Source organism: Chelonia mydas, chromosome 11 (genome assembly GCF_015237465.2).
Source record: "Chelonia mydas isolate rCheMyd1 chromosome 11, rCheMyd1.pri.v2, whole genome shotgun sequence".
Classification (NCBI taxonomy): Eukaryota; Metazoa; Chordata; order Testudines; family Cheloniidae; genus Chelonia; species Chelonia mydas.
The window spans coordinates 74,434,308-74,459,784 of record NC_051251.2 but is presented as its reverse complement, the minus strand read 5'-3'; the positions used below and the strand labels follow the sequence as shown (position 1 = coordinate 74,459,784).

Below are 25,477 nucleotides of genomic sequence, written 5' to 3'. Positions count from 1 at the left end.
GCTACAGCTGGGAGAGCGCGAGGAAGCCTGGGAGAGGCTGATGTGACCGGGTCTGCACCGTGCACGGTGGGCACGTGAGCGCTGGTGTGAGACTCGGGTCTTGACATTCTCAACCCAGGGTCACCGTTCAGTGTGGACTCTCCAGTGTGGACTGAGCCTGCAACTCGAGTCCCGCACACCCCGGCTCATATTGCAGTGACTGTTACAGTCTGACGGGGAGACGGTTACACAACTTGTCTCCCTCAGGAACTTTCCTCTTCACAGAAAGTTTATTTTAAAGCTGATCAACATAAATTCCATTTGAAATAGAAATAATTAAAGTCTATATTGGGTGTCTATTGTCCTATATGCTACTTCTCTCAACCCCTTTGGAGTGAGATTTTACTTCAGCACTGCTTAATCCAAAGGGGCTGAATTACATCAAATAAATTTTTGAGTATTAGTCACCGTTTCCTATAATACTGATGCAAAAAAAAAAGGGAAGAAAACCAGTATAATTTGCAGTTTTACAATATAATTCTGGTTATTACATAATCAGTCTCTTAATCTGTAATTAACATCATGTTTAATTCCATTATCACTGGTAACAACAAACGTATTCAAAGATTACAAAATCTTATCATATGCATTATTTTTCTCTCAGTCCTCATTTCCACCAAATGAGCCCCATGTAGTGCTCCGTTCTCCACTAACACAGGTGCCTTCCATTTCCATGAGTTCATTTGTCTCTTGGGTATGTCTACACTGCAACATAAACCTGGTCTTGAGCCCAGGCTCAAGCTTAATCCCCCTTGTATCTACACTGCAATTGCACTAACCCAGGGCTCAGACCCAGGACCCTGCAGGGCCCAAGCTGGATTTATCCGAGATCCAGGTTCTGGGTCCCATTGCATTGCAGTGTAGATATGGCCCCGCTTGACAGGGGTCCCAGGAGTCCACTGGAAGTATCCCACCTCTCGCACTGAGGATATCTTTCTGGTGGAGGGAACTCCAGATATTAGGAAGGGACAGGTATTAGTAATGGGCAGTTTGATCATCAGAAACATAGATAGCAAGGTTTGCGATGACTGGGAGAACCGCATGGTGACTTGCCTGCCTGGTGCGAAGACTGCGGATCTCTCGAGACATCTAGATAGACTTTAGTGCTGGGGAGGAGTCGGTGGTTGTGGTACATGTAGGTACCAGTGACATGGGGAAGGAGAGAAGAGAGGTCCTGGAGGCCAAATTTAGGCTGCTAGGTAAGAGATTGAAGTCCAGGACCTCTATGGTAGCATTCTCTGAAATGCTCCCAGTTCCACGCGCAGGGCCAGTTAGACAGGCAGAACTGCAGGCTCTCAATGTGTGGATGGAGATAATGGTGTAGGCAGGAGGGGTTTAGATTTATTAGGAACTAGGGAAACTTTTGGGAAAGGGGGAGCCTATACAGGAAGGATGGGCTTCACCTAACCCAAAATGGAACCAGATTGCTGGCACTTAACATTAAAAAGGTCGTAGAGCAGTTTTTAAATGAAGGGCAGGGGGAAAGCTGACAAGTGCGGAGGAGCATATGGTTCAGACAGAGACATCCCTTAGGGGAGGATCTATTAATGGAGATTCTCTATGTCCTAGTAAAGGAGGAGAGGATGGAAGACAAAATACAGGTAGGATCTGATGAGAAAGTCAAATGAAAAAAGTCCCATTCAATTACATCATGTAATGGCAGACAGCTGAAAAGTGACAAGTTTTTAAAGTGCTTACATACCAATGCTCGGAGTCTAAATAATAAGATGGGTGAACTAGAGTGCCTCGTATTAAATGAGGATACTGATATAATAGGCATCACAGAAACTTGGTGGAATGAGGAAAATCAATCGGACATAGTAATACCAGGGTACAAAGTATATCGGAAGGACAGACCAGGTCGTGCTGGTGGGGGAGTGGCTCTATATGTGAAAGAAGGCGTAGAATCAAATGAAATAAAAATCTTAAATGAACCAAACTGTATCATACAATCTCTCTGGATAGTAATTCCATGCTCTAATAATAAGAATATAGCGGTAGGGATATATTACTGATCACATGATCAGGATAGTGATAGTGACTGTGAAATGCTCAGGGAGATGAGAGAGGCTATAAAAATAAAAAACTCAATAATAATGGGGGATTTTAACTACCGCCATATTGACTGTGTATATGTCAGCTCAGGACAGGATGCAGGATGGGATAATGTTTCTTGTTACCTTAGATGACTGCTTCTTGGAGCAGCTAGTCCTGGAACCTACAAGAGGAGATGCAATTCTTGATTTAGTCCTAAGTGGAGCATAGGATCTGGTCCAAGAGAGGAATATAGCTAGACCGCTTGGTAATAGTGACCATAATATAATTAAAACACCACAGCAGCCCAGCACTGTAGCATTTAATTTCAGAAAGGGGAACTACACAAAAATGAGAAAGTTAAACAGAAATTAAAAGGTACAACGCAAAAAGTGAAATCCCTGCAAGCTGCATGGAAACTTTTTAAAGACACCATAATAGAGGCTCAACTGAAATGTATACCCCAAATTAAAAAACATAGTAAGAGAACCAAAAAAGTGCCACCGTGGCTAAACAACAAAGTAAAAGAAGCAGTGAGAGGCAAAAAGGCATCCTTTAAAAAATGGAAGTTAAATCCTAGTGAGGAAAATAGAAAGGAGCATAAACTCTGGCAAATGAAGTGTAAACATTAGGGCTGTCAAGCGATTAAAAAAATTAATCACACGATTAACAAAATTAATCACGATTAATCGCACTGTTAAACATTAATAGAATACCATTTATTTAAATATTTTGGATGTTTTCTACATTTTCAAATATATTGATTTCAGTTACAACACAGAATACAAAGTGTACAGTGGTCACTTTATATTTATTTTTGATTACAAATATTTGCACTGTAAAAAAACAAAAGAAAAAGTATTTTTCAATTCACCTAATACAAATACTGTAGTGAAATCAGTTTATCATGAAAGCTGAACTTACAAATGTAGAATTATGTACAAAAAAACCTGCATTCAAAAATAAAATAATGTAAAATTTTAGAGGCTGCAAGTCCACTCAGTCCTTCTTCTTGTTCAGCTAATTGCTCAAACGAACAAGTTTGTTTATGTTTGCAGGAGATAATACTGCCTGCTTCTTATTTACAATGTCACCTGAAAGTGAGAACAGACGTTCGCATAGCACTATTGTAGCCAGCATCGCAATACAAGCTTAGCGAAAACTAAGATACAAGAAGCTTGTAAGATACACTTAAATACAATAGCTTCTTAGTGTTGTGCTATCCCTGGTTACTACAATACAGATGGGATTAGGAAAGAGAAAGTCTGTAACTTCTGTAGTGTTAGCCAATATTAATAATATATACACTGCCACAAATAAAAGAAATTACTGTTGTACCAAATGGTCATTTGTCCCAAAATCCTCAGTAAGTCAGAGGTACATTCTGTCAAACAAAGGTAATATCTAATTGTGAGACCAAACCATCTTCAGGAAAGAGAAAAACTCACAACACAGAGGGCTTTAAAACACCTTTAGTTTCATATAAAATGAATTTCAAGAGCTGGTTATATCTGATAAATCAAAACAGATTCTCCCATTGCGTTCTCCTCTAGTCCATTCAAACTTTCTTCACTCTGTGCCACCTCATTATTAATGTCATGTTCTGTACAAAAGATTTAAGCTTCACCATAAGGGGGAAAAGCAGCCAACCTTCCCATCTACAAACAATCCCAACTCAGCAGGAAAAAGCCCAGAAGCAGCTTTGCCAATAGATGGAAGCACAGATGAAAGCACAGAATGATTACGCTGTGTTTGGGATCTATTCAAATCCCCCTTCTAGGTCTGTGACACTTTCATCTCTAGCCCCAGCGAGTCCGATTTAGGTTCAAAGTGTGATACCTAAGCACAGAGAGCGCTCAGAATCCGGCATCATGTAACACACTGGGAGGTGCAGGGGCAAAACATGGGGAGGATAAATGCTATTGTAGCTCACACAGAAGCTAATGCTGCTGGGGTGAGAGGGGATTGTGAAAGTGATGGGGAAGGAGGGAATCCCTTTGACTCACCCCATCTCCTTCGGGTGTCACAGAGGCTGAAATGAAAAGGAGTACTTGTGGCACCTTAGAGATTAACCAATTTATTTGAGCATAAGCGTTCGTGAGCTACAGCTCACTTCATCGGATGCATACTGTGGAAAATACAAAAGATGTTTTTATACACACAGACCATGAAAAAATGGGTGTTTATCACTACAAAAGGTTTCTTTCCCCCCACCCCACTCTCCTGCTGGTAATAGCTTATCTAAAGTGATCACTCTCCTTACAATGTGTATGATAATCAAGGTGGGCCATTTCCAGCACAAATCCAGGTTTCCCCCCCCCCACTCTCCTGTTGGTAATAGCTTATCTAAAGTGATCACCCTCCTTACAATGTGTATGATAATCAAGGTGGGCCATTTCCAGCACAAATCCAGGGTTTAACAAGAACGTCTGAGGAACAGTGGGGGTGCGGTGCGGGGGGGGGGGGGAGAGGAATAAACAAGGGGAAATAGGTTACTTTTTATAATGAATCAACCATTCCCAGTCTCTATTCAAGCCTAAGTTAATTGTATCCAATTTGCAAACGACACATTTCACACCCCTCCTACTCCTGCTCTTTGTTCTATTTCAATCTATTTTAATTGAGGAAAATTGTAGAAAAAATACTTCTGTCCAGCACAACCCTGAGCAAGGTGAGAACAACTGGGATTGAGACAATCTGTCCCCAAGGGGGAACACGGTGACTATCAATCACTTTGTAATCGGGGAATGGTATCAATGTGATCCTCGGGGTTTATCTATACTAGGAAAAATGATGGAGGTGAGCTCAGGTCAAGGGGAAAGCTAATCCCAGCCACTCTACTTGGGTTATGACTGCACTGAAAATGTACTTTTGTTGTTACAAGAAGATTGCTAAGCTGAGCAGCTACCTCCATGTACAATCCCAGTGGAGACAAGGCACAGGTAACTTTTACCTAAGTGTAGCTAATCAAGGTCAACCCCATCTCCCCCACCTGGAGCTGATGGATATTTCTGGCAGAAGGAGGACACTCCAAAAGACAATGGAGTTGATATAAAGGATCAGGAAAATCACCCCAAAGAAGGGGGAGGTGCAAAATAGAGGCAGGCAACTCACATGGAGCTGAGACACCACACTGAAGAAAACTTGTGCAAACTTTGTGGTAATTCGCTAATGTATTTTACAAAAATTCTTTGACCAGCCCTAATCAAGACATTTATGGCGTTACTCGCCTATGTGGATTCTCTTATGTTTGATGAAAGTTGAGCTCTGACTAAAACTCTTCCCGCACTCAGGGCACGTGAAGGGTCTCTCTCCTGTGTGGATCCTCTGATGTGTGATGAGGGTTGAGCTCTGACTAAAGCTTTTCCCGCACTCAGAGCATGTGTAGGGTGTTTCTCCTGTGTGGACTCTCTGATGTGTGATCAGGTTTGAGTTCCGATTGAAGCTTTTCCCACACTCAGAGCACGTGTAGGGTTTCTCTCCCGTGTGGATTCTCCAATGTGTGATGAGGTGTGAGCTCCGGTTGAAGCTTTTCCCGCACTCAGGGCATGTGTAGTTTGTCACTCCTCTATGGATTCGCTGATGACTAATAAGGGCTGAGCTCCGACGGAAGCTTTTCCCACACTCAGAGCATGAGGAGAGTGTCTTCCCTACATGGATTCTCTGATGTGTGATGAGGTTTGAGCTTCGACAGAAGCTTTTCCCGCACTCAGAGCACGTGTAGGGTCGCTCTCCCGTGTGGATTCGCCGATGTGTGATAAGGTGTGAACTCTGGCTGAAGCTTTTCCCGCACTCAAGGCAGGTATAGGGCGTCTCTCCAGTGTGGATTCGCCGATGTGTGATCAGGTTTGAGCTGTGGTTGAAGCTTTTCCCACACTCAGGGCATGTGTAGGGTTTCTCTCCTGTGTGGATTATCCAATGCCTAATAAGGTCTGAACTCTCACTGAAGCTTTTCCTGCACTCAGAGCACGAGTAGGGTGTCTCACCTGTGTGGATTCGCTGATGTGTGATAAGGGCTGAACTCCGACAGAAACTTCTCCCACACTCAGAGCACGTGTACGGTGTCTCTCCTGTGTGGATTCTCCGATGTTTGATGAGGTTTGAACTGTGATTGAAGCTTTTCCCACATTCAGGGCATGTGAAGGGTGTCTCTCCAGTGTGGATTCTCTGATGTGTGATCAGGGCTGAGCCGTGACTGAAGCTTTTCCCACATTCAGGGCATGTGTACGGCCTCTCTCCAGTGTGAACTCTGTGATGTGTGATAAGGGTTGAGCTCTGACTAAAGCTTTTCCCACACTCAGAGCATGTGTAAGGTCTCTTTCCTGTATTAATTCTTTCATGTCGAATAAGGTCTGAGCCACTACGGAAGCTTTTCTCTCGCCTATGCTGTCTCTCACAGGCTTTTGCCTCTGCACAACTCCAAGAAACTTTCCCTTTGGATCTTCCTGATAATGTCCCATGTGGTTCTACTTGCTCAGCATCTTCCTGCTGGGAATACTTCTTGTTCTCACTCACCATCCCATCTCCTGGAAAGACAGAGAGAGAATCCAGACATAGGTCACTCCTGTGCTGGGGAGAACGGAAACATCAGAGAGAGGAATGGGAAAAGGTGGGAACAAGCTCAAATAAGTGCTGGAGAGACCAAACAAAACAGAATTTAATTTCCACCGTTCTTCCCTCCCCCACACTCCCCCCAAGCCCTTCCCTGGAGGACAGAGAGAAGAGGGTCAATTCTCAGTCCACAGCCCATTCAGGAAGAAGGAATATTAAGGAGGGAGCTACCGCCTTATGTCAGTCAGGAGAAGCGGGAAGTCATGAGTGACATCTGCCATGAGGATGCCACACCTGCTGGGAACAAATCTGAATTTGGAGAAGTCGCAAGATCTTTGTACGGAATACCAAATGTTTCCTTCATTCATGGACAGTTTCTGAGTCGGTTTAACGGATGCCTCACCTGTCTGGGCACCTTTCTGGAGCTCTTTTTCCTCAGAGCCCTGGAGATCTGGGACCCACGGCTCTTCCCCTTGTTCCAGCCGGGAGATCACATCAGGTTTGGAAACTGGAAACCCTGCGTAAGAGAACAAAAACAAGAGAGATCAGCTGAATTTGTGGGATACTTGTCACAAAGAACAGTCCATGGTTTTACTCGCCACTCATTTTTAAGCATCCCGAGGCCAGCTTCCTGGGATCCAAGCAGCAGGACAGTTTATATAATCAATCAGGTTTATTACAGTAATGCCTAAGGGCGAATAAAAAATTGGTCCCCTAGGCACTGTATAAACAGAGTATGAGATTGTCCATGCCCTGAGGAACTTACAATGTATATCAGGGGTCTCAAACATGCGGCCCATGGGCTGCATGGATTATTTTCTGCGGCCTGCCAGCTCCCCACGGCCCCCCTGCCCCCTCCCAGCATTTACCTAGAGCAGCTCCGGCCTGGCGCACACCAGGGGCAGGGCAGGCTCCCTGCCTGCCTGCCCTGCCCCGCGCCGCTCCGGAAAGTGGCCAGGACCTGGGGGGGGGCACAGGGGTCTCTATGTTGCCCTGGCCACTCCTCCAGGTACCTCCCCCAAAGCTCCCATTGGCCGGGAAATGTGGGAAGGGGTTGGAATGGGGGCAGGGAAGGGGTGGGAAGAGGCAGGGAAGGGGTGGGGCCTAACAGAAGGGGTGGAGTGGGGGCAGGGCAGCGGGAGGGATGGTCAGTTGTGCGGCCCTTGGGCCAACGTACTAGTCCTCATGTGGCCCTCGTGGTCATTTGAGTTTGAGACCCCTGATCTATACAGACAAGACACACACCAGGTGGGGGAAGGGTTAGAATACATGAGTAGAGTGAACAGTGTAATGGCAGACAGATATGATGAACACAGGCATAACTTGATACTATTGTATATAACTGTGATGGGGCACACAATTCCCACACTGGGCCTGATGGGGTTAAAGGACATTACTGGGCACAGGTAGCCCTGCCCCCCACAGCTTGTGAAGCATGCCTCAGCTGGAGGAGCTGGTTAAAAAGGAAATGGGGGGGCTGAAAGGAAAACAGATCTTTCTCCTGAAAAGCCACTTGGAAGGTTGGAGCTGGGATGGAAGCATGATGTTGGTGAGGCCCACAGGCAGTGCTGTCTCCAAACCCCGCACCCACTTTTCTCACAACCAGCAGACCCCACGGGACTCTGCTCTTTTGAACTCTGGGCGGGAGCTTGAGTGGAAGATTGGTCCTGCTTTGAGCAGGGGGTTGGACTAGATGACCTTTTGAGGTCTCTTCCAACCCTGATCTTCTATGATTCTATGAGACACCAACTAGAGACCTTGGAAGAGGCTTTTGCTATGGAGAGCTACCTGATGTCCCTTGGGTCCATAGCTGAAATACCAAAAGCTAGTCTTGTGCAGCCCTGGGGCCCCAAGTACCACTGACCCACACCTCACTGAGGCTATCCAGGGGGATTTGGGTACTGAATCCTGGTAGAGGGGGATAAAAAGGCCTATAGAGGAGCCTGGAAGCCCACCCTCAGCTAGCCAAGAGCCATTTAGGTCAAACAGAGCAGCCTCATTAGATGGGGCCATCCCACTCAGGAGAATTAATGGCGAAACCTCCTTTTCCCATGGGGGCTAGCTGCACATGAGCAGCCAGGCCATTTCAGATGGGACTGCCCATTCATGGACTATAATTATGGGCAGGCCTGGAGAGCAGATAACTGGGCTCAGAAAAGGGGCCCAGGGAAAATATTAGTCCCCTTGCTAGTGAATGGAGTAAAAGTACAAGGACTGATAGACTCTGGCTGCAGCCAGACTTTAGTCAGGGAGTGGTTGGTGGGGTCGGGAGGAGAATCTAGATGCATGATCTACATCCAGTGTATCCACGGGGACATACAACCCTGTCTGATTAGACTGGTGCAACTCACTGTGCAAGACCACACCAAGCCAGTACAGGCCAGAGTGGCCAAAGACCTGGCCTATCTGGTCATACTTCGGCATGACTGGAAGTTTTTCAGGGAGGACGTCCATGGATGGCCTGGAGCATCTGTACAGGGGCTAAAGCGCGGAATGGAAGAACCAGGAGGACAGAAGATGGCCATGGTGGCCAAGAGGAGGTGCCATGAAGAGACAGCTCCATTGGAGGCCAAAGATCCAGGAGAAGGACCACCCTCATTGGAAAATGACTTTTCACCTGAACTTAACTGGAGGAGTAGGGGCCTGCTACCACCTCTGAACCTGGACCTGCTGTCTAGCAAATAAACATTGTGGGAGAGCAAAGGAGGGACCCAACCCTGAGTCAGGTTTATGAACGTCTCACCCATGTGGATGACAAAGTGTTAGACCCACAGCAGCTGAAATAGTGGCCCTATTTTGAACTGCTAGAGGAGAGATCATATCGGATGATGAAGCACGCTGAGACAGGGCTGGTCAAATGCAGCTTCGGTACCAATGAATTTCCAAAAGGGAGGTGCTTCAATGGGCCCATGCAGTGCTGTGCCGGGGCTCTTGGGGACAGAGAAGACACTCAACAGAGTGACCATGGAGTTCTACTGGCCAGGCATCCACCCCAGAGGTACAGGACTATTGTGCCTCCTGCCCCAGGTGCCAGTGGGTGAGCCAAAACAAGATCTCAAAGGCCCCCCCGGTACTACTTCCCACTGCAGGGGTCCCTCTGATTGGCAGGTGCTGGGATTGGGGGACAGAGGAATGATCACTGGATGATTGCCCTGTTGTGTCCATTTCCTAGGAAGCATCTGGCATTGGGCCCTGTCAGAAGACAGCATACTGGGCTAGATGGACCATTGGTCTGATCCAGTATGGCCATTTTTAAGTTCTTATGGATAGGTGTCCAACTGGTGGGCCCGATGAAAATGTCTGCAGCCAGGTACAAATATACATTGGTGATCCTGGATTGTACCACCAGAGACCCTGGGGCTATTCCCCTCTGGTCAGAAATGGCAGTTGTCGTTGCCAGTAAGCTCATAAAAGTATTTGCCTGAGTAGGGACCTGCAAGGAATTATTGACAGAGCAAGTGACAAACGTCACCTCACAGTAGTGAACGAATTTCGCAACTTGATATGGGTCAAGTCCTGGAAGACGTCAGTATAGCACCACCAAACCGACAGCGTGGTGGAACAGTTTAACAAACCATTAAAGAGTTGTGATAGTTCAATCCACTGACTTGTGACCACCCCACCTGTCCTGCTCACCGCCTGCGAGGTTCCCCAGGGATACACAGGTTTCTCCCCATTTGAATTACTGCATAGGAGGCAGTCATAGGAAATCCTGGATCTCCTCCGTGGGATGTGGGAAGGGCAGAACTCCAGAACAACTAAGTTATACCGTCAGGAAAGAAACTGAAGACCCTAGGGGCACTTGTGAGGGAAAACCTGCAAATGGCACAACACAATGAGGAGCAGGTCAACAGCAAGGCCTGTCTCTGAGAGCTCCAACCTGGAGACCGAGCAATACTTCTACTGCTGACAGTTAAATCCAAGCTTCTGGCCTGATGGCAAGGCCCTGCCAAGGTGGTAAAACAGGTGGGGAGACTGATTCTGAGGTCCAGTAACCCAGAAGGAAGAAGTCGACCCAGGTATATCATGTCAACCTTCCCAAAGCTTGGAAGGGACAATAGGGCCTCCTCGTCATCCCATTCCCTCCAGACCTGAAACTTGGCCCTCAGGCCCCCACACCCGAGATCATACCCCAGTGCTGGTAGGGAAGAACCTGCGGCCCAGCCAAGAGCAGCGAGGAAATGGGGTAGAGTGAACAGGGTGGAGGGAAGCCAGGTCCTTCTCCTGAAATGCCACACGGAAAGTTGAACCTAGGAGGGAACCACGATACTGGTGAGTCCCATCTGCAGTGCCGTCACCAAACCCTGCCCTTTCCTGAGAACTGGCAGGCCCTGCGAGGCTTTGCTCATCTGAACTCTGTTCAGGTCCAGATTGTTTGGACTCTAGGGGACCATGTCCCGAGCTGAAAGAGAGAGGTAGGAAGTAGCTCAGAGTGGCCGACTCTCATACTCTGCATGGAGGAGTCAGCTGCTGTTTATTCCCCCACGGTCCTGGGCTGGGACCCAGTACAGAGGGAGGGCTTAGGCCCCCATACCCCCGCTTGAGAGCTAACCCGAAGATGGGCCAAAGCTGTGATGCCTGTGGCCTAAAGGCAGGGGTAGGCATCTCTACATCCACCCCACTTTGGGGCAAGAGATGGGAAACCAGATATGCTAACCATTAAGACACCTACCCTCCCTGAACAAACTTTAATATTATGAATTTTATCTGCATATTTGAACTAGCCCTTGAAAGCATGAAAACGTCAATGAGTATTACACTGAGATAGGCCAAATTATATCGGCCCATAGAACATTCACACACCTTTGTATCAGTGTGTCATGTATTTGTGTGTTCCTGGCTGGTGGGTGGGGAACAGGTTTCCTGTGGAATTTGCTATCAGCAGGGAGTCATTAATGCCAAATTCCAAGGCTGATTATGCAGATATCCAACGTTTGAGGCTTTGTCCCCCTTCAGTAAGAGCAGTGACTGGTGTTACCTGTTTAAGGAGACTGGGGAACAAAGACACATTTAGGGGCATAAAAGGCTGTTTGAGCTGACTGAGGGGGTGTCCTTGAGTACATCTACACTGCAGAAATAAAATCTGACAGGGAGCCTGGGGCTGCAGACTCGGGCTCGCAGGGCTCACATTACAGCACTAAAAACAGCCGTGTACTTTCCTGCTCAGGCTGGAGCTCAGGATCTGAATCCTGGGGCGGCACGTAGGTCTCAGAGCCTGAGCTTCAGCCAGAGCTGGACCATCAGTATGGCTATTTTTAGCACCGCATCATGATCCCCATGAGCCCGAGTCTGTAGATCCAAGCTCAGAAGCTTCCTGCTATGTGTATTATTTTGCCGCGTAGACATACCCACTGTCTTTCTAGATCCTCTTTAACGACCCATTCATACCAACCCAGCCGCTTCATGTTTCCTCCTATGCTGCTTGAGCAGTTTTTTTAACCCTTTTGCACCCCCTGGCTAGTAATCCCTAGGCAAGTAGGTCACTGCTGTGCATATAATTCATAAAAATTATACAGAAAATTCTCACTTCATCACGTCTCTTCCTCCTTTCAGACAGAACTAAACAGGGTCACTTTAACTGATGACCTCAAGAATCCCAGAATTGTTATCCATGGATGCCAAAACCAATCTCCCATCCCCTTGGTAGCTGTCCTAAGAGGCATGTCATAGAATCATACTATCAGAGAAACACAAGGTTAGAAGGGACCGCGAAGGTCCATGATTTTTACAGTACGGTTTTCAAAAGAACATAAAAACGGCCATACTGAGTCAGACCAATGGCCCATCTAGCCCAGCATCCGGTCTTCCCACAGTGGTCAGTGCCTGATGCTTCACAGGGAGTGAACAGAGAAGGGCAATCTATTGAATGATCCATCCCCGGTGGTCCAGTCCCACCTTCTGGGAGTCAGAGGCTAGGCACACCCAGTGCATGGAGTTGTGTCCCTGACCATCTTCACTAACAGCCATTGATGGACTTAGAATCATAGAATATCAGGGTTGGAAGGGACCCCAGAAGGTCATCTAGTCCAACCCCCTGCTCAAAGCAGGACCAAGTCCCAGTTAAATCATCCCAGCCAGGGCTTTGTCAAGCCTGACCTTAAAAACCTGTAAGGAAGGAGATTCTACCACCTCCCTAGGTAACGCATTCCAGTGTTTCACCACCCTCTTAGTAAAAAAGTTTTTCCTAATATCCAATCTAAACCTCCCCCACTGCAACTTGAGACCATTACTCCTCGTTCTATCATCAGCTCCCACTGAGAACAGTGTAGATCCATCCTCTTTGGAACCCCCTTTCAGGTAGTTGAAAGCAGCTATCAAATCCCCCCTCATTCTTCTCTTCTGCAGACTAAACAATCCCAGCTCCCTCAGCCTCTCCTCATAAGTCATGTGCTCTAGACCCCTAATCATTTTTGTTGCCCTTCGCTGGACTCTTTCCAATTTATCCACATCCTTCTTGTAGTGTGGGGCCCAAAACTGGACACAGTACTCCAGATGAGGCCTCACCAGTGTCGAATAGAGGGGAACGATCACGTCCCTCGATCTGCTCGCTATGCCCCTACTTATACATCCCAAAATGCCATTGGCCTTCTTGGCAACAAGGGCACACTGCTGACTCATATCCAGCTTCTCGTCCACTGTCACCCCTAGGTCCTTTTCCGCAGAACTGCTGCCTAGCCATTCGGTCCCTAGTCTGTAGCGGTGCATTGGGTTCTTCCGTCCTAAGTGCAGGACCCTGCACTTATCCTTATTGAACCTCATCAGATTATCCTTATCCTACATAAGCTTATCTAATGCTTTTCTGAACAGCACTGATCCCAATACAGATTCCTGAAGGACCCCGCTATTTGCCTCTCTCCACTATGAACACTGACCATTTATTCCTACCCTTTCTTTCCTACCTTTTAACCAGTTACTTATCCATGAGAGGACTTTCCCTCTTATCCCATGACTGCCTTGCTTAAGAGCCTTTGGTGAGGGATCTTTCAGAAAGCCCAAGTGCACCAAATCCACTGGCTCACCCTTGTCCAAATGTTTGTGGAATCCTCAAATAATTCTAATAGATTAGTGAGGCACGATTTCCCTTTACAAAAGTAGCGTTGACTCTTTCCCAACAAGTCACGTTAATTTATGTATTTGATAATTGTGTTCTTTCCTACAGTTTCAACCAATTTGCCGGACACTGAAGTCAGGCTTACCAGCCTGCAATTGGCAGGGTCGCCTCTGGAGGCTTTTAAAAAGAATCAGCATGACATGACCTACATGAAAGTCATTTGGTACAGAGGCGGATTTAAGTGATTGGGGTGTGGTATTCACCCCACACTAGCCTAGAAGGGGTTAGTGAGGCTGAGACAGGGCCAATTCACCAGATGGGCCACAGCTGAGGGGAACTGAATGGCCCAAGTCAGGGGTGGCCAACCGGTGGCTCCTGCCAGGAGCCAACTCTGGGGAAAAAATGGGGGGTGCTCAGCACCCTCCGGCAGCCCTCCGCCCCTCCCCCAGCGCCTCCCGCCTGCCGGCGCCACGCCCCCATCAGCTCCTGCCCCACCGCCACGATCAGCTGTTTTGCGGCGTTGAGGCGGCTCTGGGGAGAGAGGGAGGGAGAGGGGCTGTGTGCCATGTCCTCGCTCCTCCCCCTCCTCCCCAGAGCCGCCACAAGACCACGAAACAGCTGATAGTGGCAGGCGGGAGCCCCTGGGGGAGGGTGGAGTGAGAACCCAGTGCACAGCCTCCCCCCTCCCTCGCCACCTCCTCCGTCCCCTTGCCTGCTGCCCATGTTTCGCACCAGGAGGCTCTGGGAGAGAGAGTGGGAGGAGCAAGGACATAGCTCACTGAGAGAGGGGGCAGGAAGAGGCGGGGTGGAGGTGGGGCAGGGGCAGGTAGGGGCAGGGTGGGGACTTGGTGAAAGGGGTGGAGTGGGAGGTGGGGCCTGGGGCAGAGCCAGGTGTCCAGCAACCCCTGGCTGGAGCCTGTGTCTCCTTCAGTAAAGTACACAAGTGACTACTAGCTGGTGTGGAAATTTTTAATCAAAATTTTTCTGACACCATCTATCAATGGAAGACAAGTGCAAACAGAAAAGAAAATACACAGATGAAAATCGAGGCTTCCAACAGGAGTGGGAGCATAAATACTTTTTTTGTTAAACGTAACGGTAAGGCCAAGTGTCTTCTTTGCCAGACGTGTGTCTCTCACTTCAAATCTTCAGACTTGCCATGTCATTTCACTTCTAGCCATTCACATAAGGATCAAGAATTCCCAGAAGGTTCTGAACTCCACACTTTAAAACTGAAAGCTTTGAAAAAAACACACAGATGTGTGGTGAAACACTGGAATGCGTTACCTAGGGAGGTGGTAGAATCTCCTTCCTTAGAGGTTTTTAAGGTCAGGCTTGACAAAGCCCTGGCTGGGATGATTTAACTGGGAATTGGTCCTGCTTCGAGCAGGAGGTTGGACTAGATGACCTTCTGGGGTCCCTTCCAACCCTGATATTCTATGATTCTATGTAGAAGACGAGTTCCTCACCCAATTTGCCAACCAATCGCAGACTGTAACGGTAGCCTCCTATTATGTGGCCTGGCACATAGCCCATGCAAAGAAGCCCTACTCTGAAGGCGAGTTTATAAAAGTGTGCCTCACTGATAGGACTGAAATCACATCACCAGAGAATGAGAATCTACAGAAGAAAATTTCTGGCCTGCAGCTTTCACGCCACACAGTAGAACGCAGAATCTCCAACCTGAACAGTGACATTGAATCACAACTGCACTTGAAACTTCAGCAGTGTGAGTATTTGAGCATCGCTTTGGATGAGTCGTGCGATGTACAGGATAAACTTCAATTATCGGTATTTGTCCACATTGTGTCTGACGACTGTGTTGTAAGGGAAGAACTCCTCGATATCGTGCCACTAAAGGGCAGAACTTGTGGACGAGATATGAAGGAGGCACTGATGTTGTTAGTTGCGAAACACTACTTCCCTTTACAGAAGCTCACTGCCATTGCAACAGACGGGGCTCCGTCCGTGTGGGGATCTGTGAATGGATTAGTAGGGCTTTGTAAGTCTGATGAGAGTCTTCCTGAATTGTGGACGTTTCACTGTATTATTCATTGGGAGCAACTGGTATCTAAAAGTCTCAAATTTGATCACGTCATGAAACCCGTCTTGCACATTGTGAATTTCATTCACTCAAATGCACCTAACCACAGACAATTTCAAAATCTAATAGAAGAACTGGATGAAGACGACTTCCCTGACGATTTGCCATTTCACTGTGCAGTTTGATGGCTCCTGAGAGGTAAAGTTATTTCCTGTTTTTTTGAGCTCCTGGAACCAGTAAAATTGTTTATAGAGGAGAAGCAAAGAATACACCCTGAGCTTACAGATCCTGGGTGGGTTCTAGACTTGGCATTTCTTGCAGATATGCTGCTGCATTTGGATAAACTAAACGTGGACTTACAAGGAAAATTCCGGTTGCTGTCTGATCTACTGCAAAGTGTATTTGCGTTCATGAACAAACTGCAGTTGTTTCACAGACAAATGCTTGAGGGAGAGCTGACACACTTTCCCTCAATGTCACAACTTCCAGACAGATGAAAAGAAGATGCAGCAGAACCCCTAAAATGGCGCACAACTAGATATGTGAGCATGATTAAAGATCTTAAGAACAGTTTTGAGGAAAGATTCCAAGATTTGTAGCAGAAAATCAGATTTCTGATTGACCCTTTTAGTGCTGAAGCCGATTGTATGAAGCCCCCTTTAGTTCCTGACGAAGCAACATCCCAGATGGAAATAATAGAACTTTTGGAAGATGACAGATTGAAATATGTTCAGAAGACTGAGGGGACCCGTACTTTCTGGAAATCTGTACCAAAAAGGATAAATACCCCAACATCAGAGGTGCAGCCCTAAAATTGATCTTGATGTTTGCCTCAACCTATCTTTGGGAGTCTGTTTTCTCAACACTCAAACATGTGAAATCCAAGCACCGATCCGTTTTGACAGACAGTCACTTAAGAGAACTGCTGCATGAGCACAACTGAACACAAACCAAACTTCAAGGGAATTGTTGAAAGCAAAGATTGCCAGAAGTCCCACTAAGTAAAACGTTAAGACAAATTGTTATTGTCGTTAACTATACATTATAAATGCATAATAAATATACATTATCAAATTATATAATGATTTTGTGAGAAATATACACACACACACACACATAATCATTACATAATACTGTGGCTCCTTGGCAATGTACATTGGTAAATTCTGGCTCCTTCTCAGGCCTCAGGTTGGCCACCCCTGGCCTAAGTAAACACTTGAATGATGGAGCCAGCTCAGAAGGAACAGGAGAGGCTAGGATAAAGCCAGGAAGGTGGAAGCAAAAAAGGACTGCAGTGAGGAAGCATGCAGCCATTTTCTGGACATTAGAGAGGGAGGCAAGGAAATCCTAGTGGGAGAGGGTGTAGCAAAGGCTCAAGGAGATGGCAGCACGGTTTAAGATGGTGCAGACCTTGCCTGCTGATTACAGGGTCCCTGAGCTGGAACACGGAGTAGGGGGTGAGCCCGGGTTCCCCTACGAGCCACTGGGGAAGTGGCGCTGACCAGGTAGTGGATGGGAAGACAGCAAAAGACATTGTGCATGGAGAGACTTTGATAGCTGGCAAAACATATAGTGACCTGGCTAGAGCGCCAATCCACAGAGAGAGAGAGCACCCGGACTCCCAGAGAGTGGGACAGAAAGGCAGCAGGGTGTGCAATGAGCTGCAGAAGTAAGTGTCTCCTTCTATACAACTCTCTTGTCAGGCCCTACTAGCCTAGGTTTTCTCCCTCTTTCCTGCTTCTCCCCCCTTGCACTTCCTCCCTGTGCTCTTCTATCCAATCTCCTCGTTACTGGGTTAATTAGCTCATTAGCTTCACTGCCCCAGTCTGATCTGGCAATCAGGAGCTCCTCTCTTAATCAGGCCCTGCCCAGGGCCTAATGGGTTAAACAATGACTAGAGTGCTGGTTCAACTGCTGATTCCCAGCTCTCTGTCACAAACTCCAAGAAAAGACTCTGAACAGGGAATCCCTCAGGCCTGAGCTGAAATCAATGAAACACCCGGATTATGAAGAGACAAAAGCCTGGGACTCTGTAAGAGAAGAACGGCCACAAGGTGTTATCCATTACAGAAGTGACATTGCCAGTGTGAGTGGCTCATGAAAAGCGGATCCCAGTTCTCTGCACTGGACAAGTGCGGTAAGGCCTGACCAGTGGGAGAGGAATACATTTTTGTTCGACTGGAGCGGATCTGGGTAATAAGTGTAGGCTCTAGATCAGGGGTTGGCAACCTTTCAGAAATGGTGGGCCGAGTCTTCATTTATTCACTCTAATTTAAGGTTTCGTGTGCCAGTAATACAGTTTAACATTTTTAGGTCTCTTTCTATAAGTCTATAATATATAACTAAACTATTGTCGTATGTAAAGTAAATAAGATTTTTAAAATGTTTAAGAAGCTTCATTTAAAATTAAATTAAAATGCAGAGCCCCCCGGACCGGTGGCCAGGACCCGGGCAGTGTGAGTGCTACCGAAAATCAGCTCGTGTGCCGCCTTTGGCATACGTGCCATAGGTTGCCTACCCCTGCTCTAGATTGAGGTTTATATTTTTCTTTTATCCAGAACCTTGTGTTTCCAATCCCCTTACTTGCCTTTATTTTGGATCTTTGCCTTAAGCCGAGTTAAATACAATTCTAGTTGGTTTATTATAGCCACAACCAAGTGCCTGACTCTAAAGAGTGTGTTAAGCTGGGGAGTGGGAGGGGGGGTGCTGGTGACCCCAGCGTGCACTGCTTCCCACCGAGGCAGCAGATCGCTGTACAGAGCGGATGCCCAGACAAGACAAGAGACTGGGCACTTCAGTGTAACAAGGTGGGGTGCGCTAACTGCTAGCTTGCAGAGGGAACATGTGGGGCTTGTGGAGCAGAGCGGTGTGCGTGTGCTCCCTGCAGGTTTGGGAGGGCTTCCCCCAGTGGGCACAGCCAAGACTCTCTCACCCTGTGCACAGCTGGTAATGATTCACCCTAGACACCTCAGGTAACCCCAACAGCGTCACAGTGAGATCCTGGAGAAACCCCTCCAAGCTAGCCCCTGGCTCCTTCCTGTGTCTGCACAGGGACATCAGTGGGGTTTTTACCACACGGGGTTTGACAAGGGGTCTCTCATTCCCAGCATCTCTCCACCCAAGCAATGTGCCCCCAGTAACCACCTTCCACTCCTGCTGGGGAGGACGAGTCTGAGCACACCAGACATGTGCACAGTGCCTGGGGCGGGAGCTCATCCTCCAGCTCACCCTCTGGCCTAGAGGAGATAGCTGTGTGACTGCTTTCCTCCAGAAGTTCGGTCACATAGCTCAGTAGATGAGGCTCAGCTACAGGAAGTTGTCTTGGCTGGACACAGGATGGGTGAGCCCCTCAGCCCCAGACACACCCCATCTTCTCCAGCCTTGAGCAGCGCACCTGTTTATGCTTGGTTTTCCTGCAGATGCCACATGTCAGGTCTTTGGGATCCCTTGGAGCTGGTCTACCTGCATTGCCTGTCACCCCTTGTTTCAATTTACTTGAATCCCACTTTTGGGGTGCCCTTGTGGGACCCCCCCCTTTTGGGTCCCCAACTTGGTCCAGTTACCCTTTGGTTTTTCTCACTATAAGTTCTACTGTCCACAAACTCATCTGCCAACTGGAATGTGCTACACCAATCCTCAGGCTTCTTGTCCACTAACCACATTAGAAGCTCATGGAGACACATCTCACAGAGTTGCTCTAACCTCACCAGGTCATATAAACTTTCCAGCATAGTGGCACCTGCACCTTTACCCCCTTTGCAGTTATTTCACCACCAGGGCGGTAGTTTCTATATACAGCAGGGGTCGGCAACCTTTCAGAAGTGGTGTCCCGAGTCTTCATTTATTCCCTCTAATTTAAGGTTTTGTGTGCCAGTAATACATTTTAACGTTTTTAGGTCTCTTTCTATAAGTCTATAGTATATAACTAAACTATTGATGTATGTAAAGTAAATAAGGTTTTTAAAATGTTTAAGAAGCTTCATTTAAAATTAAATTAAAATGCAAAGCCCCCCGGACAGGTGGCCAGGACCCGGGCAGCATGAGTGCCACTGAAAATCAGCTCGTGTGCCGCCTTTGGCATGCGTGCCATAGGTTGCCTACCCCTGATATACAATTAACCCTTACATAATGCACGTTTATACAACACGTTTTTGACATAAGGTGGGGGGTTTTTTATGTTGCACGCATTATTTTTATATAGCACACGCCCATGGGAGGGAGTTTGGGCATGGGAGGGTACTCGGGGTGCCAGATCTGGGGGGCGCTTGCCTGAGACGGCTCCCCGTGCCTGCTGTTCCTGGCGGAGGCATGGCCAGGGGGCTCTGCACACTGCCTCTGCCTGCAGCCAACACTCAGGGAGGGATGGGGGCGGGCCACAAAGCCACCTAGCCACATCTCCGCCAGGAACAGCAGGCACAGGGAGCCACCTGAAGTGAGCACCCCTGGATTTGGCACCCCAAGCCCCCTCCTGCACCCCAACCCCCTGCCCTGAGCACCTTCCAACATGTACAACTATGTCATGTTGTGACACCTAACCCTGTTTTTCCCATTTATTCTTCTGTTTATAGAACGTGTTTTTATAGAACACGCAGTTTTCCAGGAACATAACTACTGCGTTCTATAAGGATTTACTGTACATCATACCCTGGGTCTTTGCATATCCCAAAACCTGTTCGTATAAACCACAGGTATCAAATCAATCTTAAGCAGTAGAGCCCCCTGAATTGTTCATAGTCCCAAGTATCAACTCCACCCATCTGGCTATATATCTCTATCAGTTTGGCACTGAATCAGAGGTAAGACAGCAGAGTCGGCCCACAGGATCAACCTGGTTCCAATCACAAGCTTTCTCAAAGGCAGTGAGGTAAGCACCTATAGCCGCCTCTCATTAAACTAGGCCAACCGTTTGGCATCTAGGCTGCTAGGGACCTGGCTTCCCGTGATCCCTCCCCACTTTCCCCTTATGGGACTTGCTTCTCCATACCAACTCCATGCTATCGCTGCCCTTCCTGATTTTTCCTCTGCTGCTCCTCAGGTTTCCCCTTTTTCTCTCGATCGGCTCGCTCCCTTTTGCGGTCTGCTAGTCTCTGTTCCTCCATCTGAAGTCCCTTTGCTTTCAGCTCCAACTCCCACTGCTTCAACTCTAGCAAACAGAGACCCAGATCGTCAGGAAGCCCCCCCCACAGGTCCCTCTGTGGCCCTGGGACTCTCTCAAAATCCCACCTGGCTTTGGACCCTAATTCTCGATCCGATCATCCTTCTCCAGCCATGCAGTCGGCTGAGCCTTGTGTAACTTTCCAACACTGAATGTTCTCCCACCGCACAGCTCTGTGGTGCTCTTCTTAGGGAGGTGGATATATACCATATTCTTGCTGTTTCCTTTGACTAATCTTGTTTTTATTGCTGCAAGTCACTTCTTGCAAAATCCTCCTGTTGCATTCAGAATCCCACCAGCTGCCCCCAACTGTCATGGATCCTCACGGTCTGTCCTATGCCCCAGCTTTTAAACAGTCCCTAGAGGAACCCCTTCACTGTGCCAAATCCCCAAGGGGTCCCACTCTTCTCTCAGGGTAGGCCATGCAGCCTCAATGCCTCCGAGACTGAGCCTCTGGGCTCCAGCTCTCCTGCCTCACACCGTTAGCTGTGCCCAGCAAGTCCAGCTGAGATAGACTCCTGGTCAGAGACTGTTAGACTCTTCAGGGATTAATACACCCAGCAAGTATCTGCAGTGACACTGTTGGATCACATTAAAGAAGTTCTGTATTAAAATCACAAATGAGTTTGATTCCCCATAGTTTAAATTCCAGGGTATTACTAACTAAGAGCTCTCTTGGTTTTTTATACTGTTTCTCTCCCTGTATGTGTGAAACTTGCAAGCTGCTAATTGTGTTAGTACATTCTAAGACAGAGTCTGTTCTCAAAGCAATTCTTTGTAACAACAACCACTCACACAGAGAGAGACTCAAAGCAATACTCTGTAACAATAGAAACAGCACCCAGAGACTTCCCGCCCTTTTGTTGTATTCATCTCGCTTTGTTAACAATTGTAATTAAAATAGAGATAGAGGATGTATGTGGATGGATGCTTGGTGTGGATAATAACTGAATGATCAGGGAGGTGCCAGCCTAAGAATACAGTGTCCATCGGCTGAAGAAGGCGTCAAGTGGAAATAACCAGAGGACCCCCGGAGGGCAGACTGGAATCCACCCAACAGCCTCAAGAATGGGAGAACCAAAGAACAAGATAACATCTGGCAGCACGGAGCCGTCAGGAATGTGACATCTGCTGATTGATTCAGCAACAGCATGATGAAGCAATTCCCATAGACTGGCATAGAAAAAAATTCCTATAAAAATGGACTCTGGAAAGTGAGAACTTTGAGGTCTGATTCTGCAAACCAACTTCCAGGAGCATCAGATGTGCATCTGACAAGGCCCTGCTCCCTCCTCATGTCCAGGCCACCTAGCCAGTGGCTTGGCATGAGCAACTCTAAGGCTGGTAACTATGATAACAACCTTGCAGAACTTGTGTGTGTGTGTTTGTATGAATGAATGTGTGAATAAATATGAGATTGAATGGAATGTTATAGCTATAACTAACTGCTTATTATGATTCTTTCTGTATCTACAATAAATGTGGTATTTTGCCTTTTCCCCTTTAATAAGATCCTGTTGGTTTTTATTTTACTGGTATAACTTTTTGGTGGAGAATTGCGAAAGGGGGAATATTGGTAAAAAAACCTCAGTTATTGTAAATATTGGTGTGCACACCGCCAGCTCTGTTGAGCTAGGCATTTCTATTAGGTTAACCAGACCTGCTGGCCTCCGAGAAGGTAGCAGGGAGAAATAGGTTAACCGGACCTGCTGGCCTCCGAGAAGGTAGCAGGGGAAAAACGCATATATTAAGCTATAATTTCAGAATCTAGGCTGTGTCACTTGCTAAGTAATACCAGGAGTGACAAAGAGATTGAAATATCCATGTTAAGATGTTTAAAAGAAAACAGGGTAAGCCAGTACCAGAAGGAGGAATGGAGTCAGAAGGAACTCCAACCTCACCTTTTGTTAAAGAAATTACACCTTTTAAACAAATTCTTCAAAAATGTGGGCACAGTCCTTGGACTAAACAAGCCCTAGCTGATGTCTGCACTATTTTGGACCTGGAGGGTAGATTGGCTCAGTATATCCTCATATACAAACCTTCTAGTGCTGCCAACAGAGATGCAGCAGCAATTTGGTTGTTGTGGGAGGCATGTAAGGATTCTTACCTCCGCTTGTCTTCATGTAAAGAGGAAAAGGCACAAATGGAAAAGGGAGCAGACAATCGGAAGGTGCTGGCTACAAGTACCCAAAGCCAGCTGAAAATAGTGAAAGAATACAAAAAGAGTGAAAAAGTTCACTCTGCAGAGGCTGGAGGGACGCAGGTAAAGGGGGAGAAGGTCCTATGTACGGCACCCCCAGGCATAATTACAAAGAGAACTTTTTTTTACTCTCTTTTAACTCTGCAGAGGCTGGAGGGAATTAAGCAGCTAAACTCTGTGAAAATGTTAAAAAGGAAAAGTGTTAGAGAAAGAGCATTCTTGGTTTCTTTGCAGCCATTCTGAAGGGAAAATGGGCCCTTTTCCAAAGGAATGTCTGTAAATTAGCCAGGCAAAAATAAACTGATTAAAATCATTTGACTGGACAATTTAGTCAAATTTGCTAAAAGAACATAAGGGGGTTCTATTGGAACTTAGCTGCCTCAAATGTATAAAGGGAACGTAAGATGTAAAAAAACAAACAAACAAACAAAAAAAAACAGAGCAGTGTGGAAGGGATGTTAAGGAAAAGAAAATGTGTATGTATCTATCTGTGTGTGTGTAAATATGTAAAGTTCTAAGGACCAATTGGTTTTGTTTTTGTTTTAAACAATGCCACTAAAAATCCATTTGACTTTTTAATTCAAAGTTGCAAAACTGACAGACCTTTTTGCTAGACACAGGTAATTAGTGTTGTTTGGCTTTGGGATTTGGCATTTAACCCTTAAAAGGTAACTCAATGCTTTACAAAATTTAAAATGTTTTTAAGTTGTGGCTGCAGCAGGGCAGTCAAAATCAGGAGAATAGAAAAAAAAAATTCTGGATTCTTTTTGTTTGTTTGCTTGATTTTTGTTTGTTTTTATAACAAAATAGCAGATGAGAGTTGTAGTAAAAAAAAAAAATTTTAAAAAAAAAGACAGTGCCCTTCTGAAGCAACAGCAGGGGTGAGGTGCACAAAACAAAAAGAAGCAATGTTAGAAACACTGAATCTTAAAATGGCTCTGAGTAATCAGACTGTCACTTTGATAAAGGTACATGAAAACTCTGTAAGCAAAAAAAAAAGAAATAGTGACACCTTATGTAAAAATTGATATGGATAATGTTATAGAAGTTAAACTATGCAAGGAATGTGCATTTGCCCCAGAACACGTGCAGGGTATATTGTAGAAGGGGCAAAAGAAATGCAAACATACCATGCTACTTAATTAAAATGCTATTAGGGCTCCAAAGGGAGCCACAATAGGTTGGGATTTCTTTTTTCAGATTGCTGTGTGTTTTGGAAGCAGAAGTTAAAAGTAATCAAAACTCTGGTGAAAGTTGATTGTGTCCCTTTTAAGATAGAGTCTCTGAGCTGCTGATGGCTTTAAATCCAAAAGCAGGAAGCGTCTGTGAAAATGCAAATGACCTAAATGATAAAGGAAGGAAAGAACGAGCAGCACAAGGGAGCTGCACATAAAGGACACATTTGGTCAGCAAACAAATTGTCTAAATAAAAGGCATGGTATAACAAGATAAGTTTAATAAATTTAATGATAAGTATCCCTGTAACAACGTATAGTGTGTATGATTTTTGGAAAAACCCTTTAAGGTTGTATGGTAATGATGCTTCTCAGTTATTACCTGTAAATAAAACTTAAAGCTTAACACAGCAGGAAAAACATTATAAACTTGGTCTGCTGTATAAGAAGGAAAACTCAGGGATTTAATGACTAAACAGAGGGATAATTTCCCCATAACCCTTAAAAGATAAAAGCCATTGAAACCTGGTCTGCCTATAGAACAAAAACAGGAAAAAGTGGGGGCAATTCCTCTGTTTTGCCTACAATCAGCAAGGGTATTTGTAAAAGAAATATTTTAAGCAATAATCTGCCACCTCAAAAGGGGTAGAAACATGTTCTTTTTGTCTTTCAGAAAATCAGGAAAAGCTGATGCCAGCTGAAAAGAACCCAATACCATGAATCTACTGTCACAATAGAAATTGTGTTTTGTGTTCTATGTTTTGTCTTGTGTTTTGTCTTGTTGCTAGCACTGTTGTGCATTTAAAAAAAAAAAAATACTGAAGACCTGCAGGAACTTAAAAATAAATTAAGCTTTCTGTCCCAGCTACAGGACAGCCTGATACAAAAACAAGTACATGCCAATGTAGACTTGGTCCAAATTGGTCTGGGTAACCTAAAAGGCCGATGGAATCTTTGGTAATGGCTTAATACTACCACATGGCTTATGCATAAGAAAAAAAAATTTAAGAATAGGAAACTACACAGCCATAGCTATGGGATGCACTGAAATGCAGATACTTGCACTAGCTACTTTGGAACACAAAATGTTCTGGGTCATATTGGGAAATATTAAGGGTTTGATGCATTTGTTAAAAAAGAAAGAGATCATTGTTTGACACTTATCAATATGAACGGATGCAATATGTTTCCAGTATTGTAAACCAGACTTGTTAATGGGAGAAAC

General features: G+C 46.1%; 1 protein-coding gene across 10 annotated transcripts in view; it reads right to left on the bottom strand.

Annotated features, from left to right (window-relative positions):
* The window catches only part of LOC102939322 (zinc finger protein 271), a 76,632-nt gene that overhangs the window by 26,824 nt on the left and 24,331 nt on the right, over positions 1 to 25,477 (bottom strand). Inside the window, exons 3-5 of one of the 10 annotated variants that reach the window (XM_043525797.1) lie at positions 7,028 to 7,141; positions 6,296 to 6,599; positions 4,509 to 5,623 (exon numbers count right to left, since the gene is read on the bottom strand). The exons of 1 other annotated variant lie outside the window; for it this stretch is intronic. In XM_043525797.1, the coding sequence (XP_043381732.1) occupies positions 5,296 to 5,623; positions 6,296 to 6,599; positions 7,028 to 7,141 (746 nt within the window). In that variant the 3' untranslated portion in view covers positions 4,509 to 5,295. Of the gene's footprint in view, positions 1 to 4,508; positions 5,709 to 5,732; positions 6,643 to 7,027; positions 7,142 to 11,427; positions 11,568 to 25,477 lie in introns of those variants that run through there. 8 more of the 10 variants (XM_043525788.1, XM_043525789.1, XM_043525787.1 and 5 more) reach the window with 8 other exon arrangements.